This window comes from Nelumbo lutea, chromosome 2 (genome assembly GCF_056320005.1).
Source record: "Nelumbo lutea isolate HS-2025 chromosome 2, American lotus-T2T, whole genome shotgun sequence".
NCBI lineage: Eukaryota > Viridiplantae > Streptophyta > Magnoliopsida > Proteales > Nelumbonaceae > Nelumbo > Nelumbo lutea.
This window is the reverse complement of record NC_142685.1, coordinates 35,927,876-35,941,962: the sequence shown is the minus strand read 5'-3', so window position 1 is coordinate 35,941,962 and position 14,087 is coordinate 35,927,876. Positions and strand designations below refer to the sequence as shown.

At 36.3% G+C, this 14,087-nt stretch overlaps 1 protein-coding gene across 1 annotated transcript; it reads left to right on the top strand.

The window, feature by feature from the left end:
• The first annotated feature begins 846 nt into the window (after positions 1-846).
• CER3 (Fatty acid hydroxylase superfamily) lies at positions 847-10,108 on the top strand. Its single transcript, XM_088968874.1, has 12 exons — positions 847-1,325; positions 1,427-1,590; positions 1,724-1,944; positions 2,086-2,318; positions 2,450-2,669; positions 2,894-3,015; positions 3,190-3,446; positions 3,560-3,667; positions 5,720-5,926; positions 8,742-8,852; positions 8,950-9,123; positions 9,741-10,108. Exons 2-12 carry the CDS (start codon positions 1,540-1,542, stop codon positions 9,894-9,896), a joined length of 1,860 nt encoding a protein of 619 aa, XP_088825000.1. The 5' UTR covers positions 847-1,325; positions 1,427-1,539; the 3' UTR covers positions 9,897-10,108.
• Positions 10,109-14,087: the final 3,979 nt, after the last annotated feature.

Here is a 14,087-nt window from a genome sequence, read left to right as displayed (position 1 = left end):
TTATATAAGTAAAATAATACAAATATACAACAAAATTTTTGATTATTTGATTAAGACATATATAAAATGCATAAACTATTAATTATTCATCACATAAAATTTAAAATATTATTAAATTCAACACCTATGATAAAGGTTATGTTTAGTTTGAAGGAAAAATTAGGGAAATAAAAGGAAAGATAAGAAAACCTTTACAAGTCTTGTATCATAGAAAAAGTTTATATGCTTTCTAACAATATACAGGCAAGGGAGGGTCGGGGTTTAACCTAATACTATACCCGTACAGGTTGTAGAATCCCAAAACCCATCTTTCAAACAAAAAAGCCCACCCCGTCAAAGAGAATAGAGGCGAATAAACACAACTTAGGGTAGAAATTGGCATCCCTAATATTTCATGGCCAAACTTCAAATGTGGCTGTTTAACAAAATCCAGTCTATACCCAACCCAGTTAGCAATGTGGTAGTTCCTCTGTATCCCAGTTTAGCTGGTTTCTAACAATGGAAAGGATAAAATTGACGGAAATTTCGAAAACTGGTCCAACTGGATGGATGAATCCGTCAGATGTGAAAACGTTGACGGAAATTGACGGAAATTTCGTACCAGATTGTTCAAGATACTGTCTTTATCATTTTTAATGAGCCGTTGGTGGTTTTGGACGGTTCGAGCTAAATGCTTGAATTGTTGAGTGTGAACCTCCCGCCAAAGTTGGTCCGATTAAACAGTAAAAATGGCAAATGCTATCTTCTGGGACGTTGTTAGGTGAGGGAGCAATTAAAGCTCCATGTCTTGGTTGTTGGTCCCCAGAGGTCTCATAACAACCCCACACATCAACTGTATGAAAAAACATCTGATTTGAGAGATTAGGTGATCAGTAGACTTAAACAAGGTAGAATTAAAAGATGCATGGTGTGAGAAAAATCTGCAAAACCCAATTCAGATTCACCATCTCTCTCTCGCTCTTATTGATTTGTCGACCTAGGTCACCAAAACAGCTGTCACATGTGGAGTGAGAATACGTTGAATCCGAAGTTGTACTTTGGTGGGTGCAGGTAAGATTGTCAAAAGTGTGGCCCAACAAAAGAACATGAGAGAGAGAGAGAGAGATGTGGAGATTTAGGAGAGGTTGATTGAGAGATTCAACTGTATTTAGACATCAAGTAAAGGCAAGGGGAGGAGCTTTTAAGTAGGGGATGGAGAAAGATGGGTAGGAGTTAAAGGCTTCTGAGGAAATAGTGAAGGAGCTTGATTGAACAAGGAGGGTTGCTTATAATACTTCTTGCCTTTCTTTCTTGCTTTCTTTCCTATTTCTGTTGGACGCCAATCGGTAATTCCTTTGCTTCATCTTTCTATAATAATTTGTGTGCTAAATTCTTTCTGTTCTTCTTCTTCCTATATTCTGGGTTGTTTCTGTCTTATTATATATAGCGGTCCGAAGTCCAAGACTCTGAGTGCTGATTTCAAAGAAGAAGGTGACGGAGGTGAGGAAACCAAGACCAAGAAGAGAGTCGGAACAACCATTTCATTTGATTCCTGGGAAAATGGCTGCCTCATTGTCAACGTGGCCATGGGAGAACTTTGGCATCTACAAGGCATGGACTGATCATGGAACCCTAGCTGCTGTTAATTTACTTCATCTTCTTTTTCATATTAGTATTGTTTAATCGTCACTTAGTTGTTCTATTTTGCTTCTTAACTGTTTTTGCATTTGTGATCAACATACAGTATCTGTTGTATGGACCTCTTGTAGCAAAAGTGCTCTATTCCTACTTGTATGAGGACATCCAAAAGGATATGTGGTGCCTTCATATTCTACTCATCTGTACTCTCAGAGCTGCCATGTTTCAGTTATGGTGCTCAGTTTGTAATATGTATTTCCTAACCAAAAATCGCCGGATTGTCCAACAATGTCCAGATTTCAATCAAATAGACAGAGAGTGGAACTGGTAGTTCTTGTTCTTGATTTGATTTCCTTTTTTTTTTTATTTACTTTAAATAAATAAACAACATTCTAAGTGGGTTTATTCCCTTCTCTCCCTTCTCTCTCTCTCTCTCTCTCTCTCTCTTTTATTTTTTACTTTGAACAGGGAAAACTTCTTAATCCTGCATGCTTGGATTGCTTTCATGGCCTGTTACATGTTTCCATCTCTTACAGAAATTCCTACGTGGAACTCAAAAGGGTTAATCTATGCCGTGATACTCCATGTGTTGGTTTCAGAGCCTCTATACTATTGGATACACAGACAATTCCACAGTGACTATCTCTTTACTCATTATCATTCACTTCACCATTCCATTAAAGCGCCAACTGCCTATACTGGTATATATGAACCAATCACAAAGATTTAATTCGCTTTCCATTATCATTTCCAGAGTACTCATCATTACAAGAATATTTTAATTAACAAAGATTTTTATTTACCCTTTCTTTCTTAAATTTGTCTGGTGCAGCCGGGTATGCAACCCCTCTGGAGCACCTTGTATTGAATGTGATCATGGGGATTCCTGTACTGGGAGCATCTCTTATGGGAGCTGGATCAATATCATTGATCTATGGCTATGTTTTGATCTTTGATGCCTTGAGATGCATGGGACTTTGTAATGTAGAAGTCATCCCACACCAGATATTTCGGCTCTTCCCATTCCTTAAGTACCTAATCTACACAGCAACGTAAGCATAATTACTATTGAATTTGTCCATCTCTTCATCAGTTTAATTTTCTCCTAATAATATTCAGACAAAATCTCAAGATGATTCAGATTTTAGCTCTTATTAAATAATTAAATCCTTGTTGATGATTAAAACTAGTCTTTTGGGTTAATTAGAGTTTGATTTCTAACCATCTCCTGTAATAATCTTATATCCATTCATTCATTGTTGCTGGGATTGTGCAGATACCACAGCCTGCACCGCGCTGAGATGAATACCAACTTCTGCCTCTTCATGCCCATCTACGACGCTCTGGGAAGAACACTAAATACCAAGTCATGGGAGCTTCACAAGAAGATCAGCACAGGTGGGTCCTTGACGATTGAACAGCGGGAGTAGGACAAATCGATATGGGCAAAGCGTGCAAAATATAATATCTTCATTAATTAACTGAGAGATTTGGTTAAACAGTTAGTTGAATGGGTGGAATGAAACATGTATCGATTGATCACTGATCCTCGAGCTTAAAACTGTGCTGCAGGCCTGAACTGCAAAGTGCCGGACTTCGTCTTCCTCTGCCATGTCGTCGACATAACGTCGTCGATGCATGCGCCGTTCCTGTACCGGTCACTGACGTCGATGCCGTTCAAGATGATGCTGGCCTATTTGCCGTATTGGCCGATTGCTTTTATGGTGATGTTAGCGATGTGGATCAAATCCAGGCCTTTCATCGTCTCGTTCTACAGTCTGAAGGGTTTTCTTCAGAATACATGGTCGGTTCCTAGATATGGGTTTCAGGTGGGGTTCTGCAACTCTGCGTAAAACTGATTATATTCTTGTTAAATTTAGAAGTGAAGAACCTCTGCAATATTTGTCCGTTCTACTTAAATGTATGTGCTCGTCCTCTGCAGTATTTCATACCTTTCGCTCTGGATGGCATTAACAGACAAATTGAGCATGCCATTCTCGACGCCGACCGATTGGGCGTTAAAGTCATCAGCCTTGCTGCACTGAACAAGGTCTCCCTCTCTCTCCCTCTCTCTCCCATGCTTTAATAAAATCAAATTTCATTTCTTAACAAATTTTTCTGTTGAAGGGTTGATCCCATTCTTTAATAAAATCAAATGATGAAATCGTGAAGGCCCTAACTTGTGGGGCCTAACCCCAATTCATAGTTATTATACCAAAAAAAAAAAAAAAAGAAAACCTAATTCATAGTTAGACAGGGTTTGAATGGCCGGCCTCAACGTCAACGAGTTGAGTTGATTTTTTTTCTTTATTTTTTTTAAGCCAGAGTTGAACTGTATTGAGACGATATATTTTATTGCCATCTCATTTCTGTTACTTGGAGCTTTTAGTTTCATTGATCATCCATATTCCATTTGATTCTCTCCTCAAGATTTTGATTTGAAATATAGAGCCTGATGATTTGCCATACGGCCCATACCACAGGTGGAGTCTCTCGATGTGTAATATTAAAAACCTTTTTCACTTTCTTCCTTAAAACCTCTAATGTTTTAATTTTTTATTGAAACCTATCATTACTCTTTTTTAATAAAATCATTCTTATTTCTCCTTCCAATCTTCACCCTTTGTATTCAATCTTGTAATCCCTCTATCCCCTGTGTCCTTTGAAAAAATGGGCATAAATTAGATGGGGCGGGTAGGGTTAAGTAGGGGTGTGAATTGGACTGAATTTGATGCAATCCGATACAATTCAACGTGAATCCATTATAAATAGATCAGGACCAATCTAATTTAATGAATATTTTGGACCAAAATTATATATGGTCTATGAGATGTACCTTTAACATAAAATGCAACCCAAAAAATATAAAGCCAAAATTTTATATATTATTAACCATATAATTAATTTAGGTCTTAATCAGTTTGGAACAACAAGAATCAATCTTTTAGTTCAGTCAACATAAAATCTTCCACGTGGCAAGATGGGTCATAGGTAAGAGTTTTAGGAATGTCAATGGACTGGCATTGGGTAAAAACCCATGCTCATGTTGGGTTGAATCTTTAGAACACTTTAAATGAATATTTAGTATCATTATCGTTTTCTCATACAACACCCACATCATGAAAAGTAGGAAATTAATTGACTAGGCATGTGAGTTAGGCATGAGTGAGCACGTAACAGTATTACATATGTCCTAGTTAATGCGTCTTTTATCCAATCATTTTGTTCGGTTAAACAGAAATTATTCATTATTTTATTATCTTTATTAAAATAATTAAAATAAAAAAACATAAATAAATTCTAACATATTTAAGTTTTTGATTTTTATTATTTTGATTTTTAATTATTTTGGTAAAAATAATAAAATAATAAATAATTTCTGTTTTACTAAAAAAAACGTTTAGATAAAAAAACACATTAACTGGGATATGCCACACAGCTATTACGTGTTCAGTACTAACCTATCCTGCTTATTACATCCGGCGAATCACCCTTGGACGGTAAAAAGGTGAAAACATGGTTTCATTTAATTTGTGGTGCATCATTGTTTTATTGAGGCCGCCGGGTTGGTGGCAAGAAATTAAGTGATGTGGCCTTGGTTGCAGCAAATACGAACTCAATCGCTGAGACCCTGACACGGGCGTAGGCTCCGTTATGACACATGCTATCCTTGAATTTTCATACGTAGCGTTGCGATTTAAGTTTGCGTGTCCTTTCCACCTACCTTGTTAATGGGGCGAGTCTGGATTTGCCACAATTTTCTTCCTACAGTAAGCAATCCGTGTGTTCTGTTCAGTGTCCTGTCCATTTATTACACTCTGGGTTTTTAGATGTACCGACTTTTACAGACATCTAGAGTAGTGTAAAACCCATCACACATGGATTATTTAATGTAGCGAAATCGGAGTGTGGAGAAAAAGTGTAGTAGATCATGGGGCAGGAAGTGTAGTAAATCAAGGATCAGTTCAGAAACTTCAGATTAAGCCCAGCCATATCATCATCACCATCATTTTCTATTATTTGTTGATACTAGAATTAGAATTAAAAGTAGGAGCTTTTCACAAACTCCAACAACTAACAATTGGTATGTTTATAATGTTAGAACGAAGCTCTGAATGGAGGTGGCACACTGTTTGTTGAGAAACATCCCAACCTTCAAGTACGAGTAGTCCATGGGAACACCCTCACTGCCGCTGTAATTCTTAATGAGATTGGAAAGGATGTGAAGGAGGTGTTTCTAACTGGGGCGACTTCTAAGCTCGGGAGAGCCATTGCTCTCTACCTCTGCCGAAAGGGTGTTCGTGTCCTGGTGAGTACCTCTTATTAGCTTCAATAATCACCTTCTCTAACATCTATATATATGGTTTTCCATTTGGGTGTACGTAGACTAACTATATATATTTTTGTTACCTTAACTTAATATTAATGGGCGATTTACCTAAAAAGTTTAAACACTAATAAGCTAAACATGAGAACATGGGGTTATTCATTGTTGAGCTTGGGTTTGGACGATTGTTTGTGTTTATTATTTTTCCTTTTGCCTCTCCTTGTTTACGGTGTAAATCTGTAACTATGTTCTGCACTCTTTATCTTATGCAAATTAAATTTGCATTGTTTCATTAATTTGCACTCACTGACAGTGCAAATTTTATACCATTTTCCTTACACCTCAAATCTCTCTCTCATATGAATCATACAATTAATGCTCACAGATCATGGCTCAAGAAATGAACCATGACTTGAAGAGATCTTTTCCCGGAACCATATCCACATTTTTGGAAATTATTGACCAAATACCACCAAGGTCAAAATTAAATTTAAAGCAAGACTTAAATCAGAATTTACACTCTTATACATTTATACCAGTGTAAATGTATAAAAGTTTTTATTAGACCATCCAAGTGTAATAGAGTTTGTTTTTGCTAAGTTTCATTTGCAAGTTACTCAAGTTGTTTTCTAGAATAAAATAAGTTAAAATAGTGTTTTGTGCATATTTTACTATTAATTTATATAATAAATGGTTTAATTAGGGGAAGGTTAGGAGTTATGAGAATCAAATTATATATCAGATCATTAATTTCTTTGTCATCCATGGTCCAAGAAATTCATACTTTTACCATGTTTGCAGAGGCTTTCCATGAATGTCAGTCACATGTCACCTGGTCATCCCAAAGCTTGTTATTAAATGATTGTCCAACTAATTTCTATCAACCTATAAAAGAGTAGAAGGAAATTGCAAGCTAACTTGGAAGAGGCTTGTGGAAGCCAATTTTGCCACGTTTATCAACTAAGTACCGGTTAATGATTCCTCTTTATTACATTGCTATTTGTCTAACCACTCTTAGTAACAAGTTGGAACATATGTCCTGGATAATTTCTTCCTGCACAACCAGAATTAATTTGATTATTTAATACTAAGTCATCCCTTCAACCCCATATAATACATTTGCCTTGCCTTAAAGGCCCCAGTAAATGCAAGATGATATTGGGTTTCCATATAAGTATCGATAAGTAAATAAGATGAAAAATCTATTGAAATTTTAATACACAGGTGCCCTTTCTAGAGGGTCTTATATTTCTTAGGGTGCATTCGTTTCTGGATTTTGTGAAGGGAGAAAGTTGATTAGTGATATTTTGGCTTCGATCAAGAAATTTATGTTTTTTTTTTTTTTTTAATTATGTGAGGAATAAGGAAATTTTATTTTTTTGGGTATTCCATCTCTTATGTGGATAAATAATTTTTCTATTTAGGAAAAAGTGTCAACATTTGGATTGAAAAAAAAAAAGACTCTTTTAATAAAAGATTATTATGACTAAAATAATCATTATTTTATTTACTTGAAAAATAAAAAAAGATAAATAAATAACTTACTGAAAAGCCAAAAAGGCCTTAGCATCCATTTCGGAGGACTTAAATAAATGAAACATCTTTTCTGACTTTGTAAGGCCCCTGTTGGTTGTCCACTTCAAAGCAGCTGAATCTTTAATTGGCCTTTACACTGTGTTTTGTTTGAAAGAAAAAGTAACCGTAATAAACTTGAGTTTGGGTGGCTTTTCCTTTAATTGGCCTTTACAAACGTCGTATGAGTTCTTCTATCCTTTTTCTACCTTTTCCTTTAAATCAAACATAGCCTTAGTAACCGTAATAAACTTGAGTTTGGGTGGCTTTTGTTCTCAAAAGATCATTAAATGGATCGTATGGAACTTGAATTTGATTGTCGGTCCCTTCACGTGGCAAAAACCCTAGCCATAATGATTCCAACTACTTATGTGTGGGTTGAAGTGGAAATAGATATCCAAACTATAAGTGATGGTTGTGGAGAATATAATAGCGCCACGGACAGTAGCCATAATGGGCCCCCAAACCATAAAGGACGAGTCAGTGTATCTAAAATGGAAAAAAAAATATTATACCGATGGCGGTATTTGAGCAAACTCATGGGATCATGAGGTTTCCAAATACTTTCCTTTAAGGTGGTTTTTTTTTGGTATTTGATAGAGTGGTGTTGAGTTGAAATTTATAAGGAAGCGACCATTAACCGACCCGAAATATTTTAAAAACATTTTTGAGTTTATCAATAAAATTATAATTTCTACTTCAAAATATCAAATTTGATATTCATGCATATTTATAATTGAAATGACACGCGTTTGTGATGTAAAAACATATATTTCTTACAAAAATTTGTATTTATTGATAAACCCAAAAAACATTTCTAGAGTCCAAAGTTTGAAAAACTTTGTCAAGTTTCATTTGTGTTGACGTGTAAGTGACCATGATAAAAGGTTTTATTTGATAAGTGGTCTATTCATAAAATATTTTTAAAGACATGTTTGAGATAGGTCATAATACTATTGAGGCTTTGAAAAATCCAAAAAATAGATTTTTGCTTTTAAGGTTTCCACTTTATCAAACACCCTTTGTACGCTCTGTGAAAGAGATTGAAAAAATCCTATGTACTGAAATACCCTTTGTATTTCGGTATAATTATAAGATTATTAACCTTGTCCGTCGCATGATACATGGACAGCCAAGATAGAGTCAAGAACAAATTATGATGATATTGATGCTTATGATAATCATGATGATGTACATGTACTTAAATTGTAACATCTACTTACAGATGCTGACCCAAGCCACAGAAAGATTCCAGAAAATTCAAAAGGAAGCCCCATTGGAATGCCAAAACTTCTTGGTTCAAGTGACAAAGCACCAAGCAGGTCAAAACTGCAAGGTAATTTCTGATTTTACTTATTTGAAATGTTGCTAATTTGTTCCAATTACATACATTAATACTAAGTGAATGCTCCGTGGATTAAACGTATAATTAGACATGGATCGTTGGGAAGTGGCTCACACCAAGAGAACAAAGATGGGCTCCACCCGGGACCCATTTCCATCAATTTGTGGTCCCACCCATTTTCCAGTTCAGAAGAGACTGCACCTATGGTGATCTTGCGGCCATGAGACTGCCCAAAGACGTGGAGGGTTTGGGTTGTTGTGAGGTATGTAACATATGATCCATCTCTTCATCTACTTTTACTCTAGCCAGTACAAATAATAAAATTCATGGTTTCTCTATTGGATCATTTTGGACCGGGTCCATTCAAAGATCCTCAACTCACTCTGGGTCCTTAGCCCATTAATATGTCAGAAAAGTTTTTCTTGTGCAATTCAAGTTCTATATGCAGTGTAAATCTAAACTGAATGTAAATTTTGCATTTGGTTTTAGATTTTCTGATTATGATTTGTACTCCCATCTGAAGCAAAATCTGCATTTCCTGTCTCATTTGCACTTATTAAAAGTTGAAATTTTACATCACAAAACCTGGTGCAAATTAAATTTACATCACTTTTCTCCTACCAACTCTCTCATATAAACAAACAACTTTCCTTTCCTCTCTTCTCTGCACCCTATCATCTGAGGACTTCCATTTCTACTTCGAAGCAAATTATCTGAACTGAAATTACACTCGGTCCATTTGCACTCACATGTATTTACACCGGTGCAACTTACATTTGCACCGCTTAGTAACGTACAACATGATCATCAGCCAATCAGCAATACACGAACAAATTAAGAAACTAAATTGTTTTGTTTGATTTGTTTGTGATGGTACAGTACACGATGGATAGAGGAGTTGTTCATGCATGCCATGCGGGTGGATTGGTTCATTGTCTAGAGGGCTGGACCCACCATGAAGTTGGAGCCATTGACGTTGATAAGATCGATATGGTGTGGAATGCTGCACTTAAACATGGACTTACTCCAGTCTAGGCTGCACTTCTCTGTCTCTTGTCTCTCTATTTGTTTTCATTGTGTCCATGCAAATTAAAAGACCATCTTGTATTCCTTTTCAGTGTATCCGTGTTTCTTTTCATAGAAACGACCATGCTATTACTGTAAAGTCATAAATTTGCAGCAAGATGTTGTTATAGGACTACAAATTGTTTGCAAATTTAACGGGAATGCACTGCTTTTTCTTTCTATTAGTTATTTACATTTAAGTTTCAGATGGGTGCACATTCAGAAGCAGTGTGAGTTCAAATGGACTTATGTTCTCTATATTGGGCTAATTTAAAACCAGGAATAAAACCTGTCTATATAGAGTCATTAGTCATTACAGTAAATTTCTAATAGTAGAACATTGGAGCTTTCAATAGTTATCAACACTTGAGAATAGGTGCACCAAATTGAAGATATCATCCGAAGGTCTGAGTTAAGTTTTGCTTATAATGGGGATCTTATTTTTTTTATTTTTTTTTAGAAATGGAGATTTTATTTGGTGAGCTGTATTTGATTCACATGGAAGGGGCTGTTTGATAATCTATATCTATATCTATCTATACTACCATTAAAACTGGGAATGAAGTTTAAATTCTTGACTTTTTTCTTGAATAAAATATCCCTATTTTTGAATTATGTCCTCTTTATTATAATGTAGGTAAAAACATAATTTGTACTACTATTATTATTAAATTCATTTAATTCTCTCTAATTAAGTCCTATATTTAAGATATTAATTATTTTTCCCTCTCATTAAATCCTATTTTTAAGATATATTAAATATACGAATAAGATTTTCTGGCTTTTTCTTGATGAAAACACCCCTGCCTTTTTGGTCCCTGCATAACTATGAGGACAAAAAATGTAATTTAAAAATATTACATTTTACTTTGTTTAATTCCCTATCATTTAGGTGTTAATTAACCCCGTTTCTTTCTCATCATTAGATTCTTTTGTTTGAGATATTTTTGTTTCTTACCAATAAATTCTATTAGTTAAATTAATATCAAATAATTTTGACAATACAAAACCTATGTATTATAAAACTGACATGAAAACTAAACCAGCTTTCTTGTGGCAGGTGAGCGGGTCAAATATCTAGGTCAAAATGGGTCAACCAATGGTCTCATAGTTAAGCAATATCAATTTGTAAATAAATAAAAATTATAAAAATAAGTGTGATAAATAAGAAGTATTTTTATTAATTGTGGAAGTGAAATACAAGATTTAAAACTGACTTAGAAACAAAAGCATTTTCCTATTTAAGTAGTGGATCAATGATTCAACCTTTTAAGTTGAATGGGCCAATCCATCTCCTACTTCAGATATGGTGGAATTAACTCAAGACTAAGGTTTTAGAAACTAGACCAAACACATAACCATTTTGGGGACATGCTCCCAAGTCAAACAATCCTACCGTCTGGTTCGAATGGATGGCCCATTCTATTTTAGAAAATAAAAACGACAAAAAATCATTGTTTGAGTCAACAGGTCAATAGTTTGATCGACCACCTAGGTCAGTGGGTCACTAACCAAATCAATGGTTTTTAGGCCAAGAGTGGTTTTAGGGTGAAACGAAACCAGTTGCCTGACCAGTTCCTAGGTTAACCGGTCTGATTTTCAAAACCATGCTCAAGACTCAAGGATCTCCAATCTCCTATTCGTCCCCAAGATCGTATCTCGCATCTCTTCCCAACTATTCTGTAGTAAAATAAGATGCAAGATCAAAATGACTATAAAACTCTCTTGAAACAAGTGGAACAACTTGAGGTACAGGACGTCCATAATCAGCCATGGGAGCATCCTCATGAAAATACTCCTAGTGCTCCTGATGCTTTCTTTCATGCTTAGTCTCTTCTTCTTTATGAAACTCTCTCCCCAGCTCCACCCATACCCATTTCAACCTTCTAAAGTTTCTTATCAAGGTTTTAAAAATCAGATCAAACATGAAATCATTTTGGCTACCAATTCTCAAGTCAAAAGGTCTGACTGTTCAGTTCGAACGGGATGACCCATTTTGATTTAAACAAATGAAAAAAATAAAAAAATAATTAAAATAAAAAACAACAAAAAACCATTGTCTAGGTCGATAGTTCTATCGCCCTGGTTAGAGGGTCGTTGACTAAATCAACAACTTTTTGCCCAAGAATTGTTTTAGGGTGAAACGGAACCAATTGCCTAACAAAGTCTTGAGTCAAAGTAGTCCAATTGTTTGGTTTTCAAAACCATGATTCATATTTTTGAAAGTATAGGCATTGATGATTCTACTATCAAGGGGATTAATTATCCACTCATTCCCAAGAGTAACATTTATAGTGATGTCGTACGACCTGCCCTGGTCCCTGTTGAAGAGGAGATCTAGGTGAGGTCGCTTGGCTTGTACCTGCAAAGGAGATGGCGCCAGAGTGATTGGGTTGTGGACCCAGGTGCGGAGGCTCTAGCAATCAAGTTAGTGCTGAGCTAGGAGAGCTAAAGAGAGTTGAGTGGAGGGAGAGCAGAATGAGAGTTTAAGTGCTAATAGAGAGCATACCATTTGAGGGTGAGGGATTGCCCTTAAGTAGGCTCTAGGGAGCGATCAGAATGCCTCCGAGATAATGGGCCTTGACCACCAGGATCTTAGGCATACCTAATAACGATCATTGAGTGGACTGCTCGCCATTTTCCCAAGAAACAAGGGAGACTCCTATAACCTCTGCTAAGTAGCGACGTGCCCCCAAGTGTCTCAGAGGTATTAGATGGTTTGCATGGTATAAGACGAGTGAGTGACATAGGTCGGCCTTTACGAGATTAGGGAACTTATCGGAAGCCTGGGTTGTATAAACCGTTTGAGGTGATGTCCGACGTCATGGGTCGGTCTTTCTTAAGTTGTCTTCAACTAGCCTAGGTACTTTGATGTGACACGAATCTGTTTTACTGGTGGACCAATTCCAACCTAAAGCTACTTTAAGTCCTGAGGTGGCGTTGGACACCCACATGGCGACAAATGATTGGCGTGCTACTTTTACTTGTAGTATCAAAGGTCCTAGTAATTTCCACTCTATATGGTTAAGCCAAATGGTTATTCAATGAAGCTTCATACATGTGATGCATCATCACATGACATGAAAATGGATCTACTAGTCTTAAGACAATACAACATAAGCAAATCCATGTTTAAAATAGTCTCGAATGCTCTTTTCTTGGGAAGTACAAACTTGGCCACAATGATATGTGTGGACACTAGCAGTGGCCCACTTCATGGTAGAACTGTTGGAGCCGCCACCCATCATTAAAAAGAAAAGGGAGTGATGGGATGGGACTCCTAGAATTTGAATTTAGGCTGTTTTTAATTTGTGGTGACTCCCATGCCAAGACAAAGGCCATTTGGGTAAGTTGGGGAGGAGAGAGGGAAGGTGTTAGGCACCCCCTCCCTCCTTTCTATGTGAATGTCATTTTCCCTAGACCAAAAATGAAATAACAGAGTGCTAGCAAAATGTAGTAGACCTCTCAACAAATGCAATAACTCACTCCCAATAAGTATGAACTGAATCTAAAAGCCTTCTCAAACTTTGGTGAACTTTCTAAATGAGCAGAGCTTGCTCCTGGTGAGTATGGAAGCCTTCTCAAACTTGAGTGAACTTCCTAAATGGGCAAGAACTTATTCCCAATGAGTACAAACTGAGTCTGAAAACCTTCTTAGACTCTGGTGAACTTCCAAAGTATGCAAGAACTAACTCCTAGTGAGTATGAATTAAGTCTGAAAGTGAGTATGAATTGAATCTAAAAGCCTTTTCAGACTCTGGTGAACTTCCTAAATGAGCAAGAACTTACACTTTGTGAGCAAAAATTGAGTTTGAAAGCCTTCTCGAACTTTGGTGAACTTCCTAAATGAGTAAGAACTTACTCCCGATGAGTATGAATTGAGTTTGAAAGCCTTCTCAGACTCTAGTGAACTTCTAAATGTACAAGAACTCACTCCCGGTGAGTACGAACTAAGTTCGAAAGACTTCTCAGATTCTAGTGAACTTCCTAAATGTGCAAGAACTTACTCCTGGTGAGTATAAATCGAGTCAAAAAGCCTTCTTGATTGGACTCTAGGAAACTTCCTAAGTGTTCAAGAACTCACTCTTGGTGATTACAAACTAAGTCTGAAAGCCTTCTCAGACTTTGGTGAACTTTATAAATGTGCAAGAATGAGTGTGC

What these genes read in the sequence shown, in the direction of transcription:
- CER3 (XM_088968874.1), top strand. Translation starts at nt 1,540, where the DNA reads ATGGCTGCCTCATTGTCAACGTGGCCATGGGAGAACTTTGGCATCTAC. An exon ending in TTCCTAGATATGGGTTTCAG is followed by an intron (nt 3,447 to 3,559) that starts GTGGGGTTCTGC and finishes CGTCCTCTGCAG; the next exon opens with TATTTCATACCTTTCGCTCT. An exon ending in GCCTTGCTGCACTGAACAAG is followed by an intron (nt 3,668 to 5,719) that starts GTCTCCCTCTCT and finishes TTATAATGTTAG; the next exon opens with AACGAAGCTCTGAATGGAGG.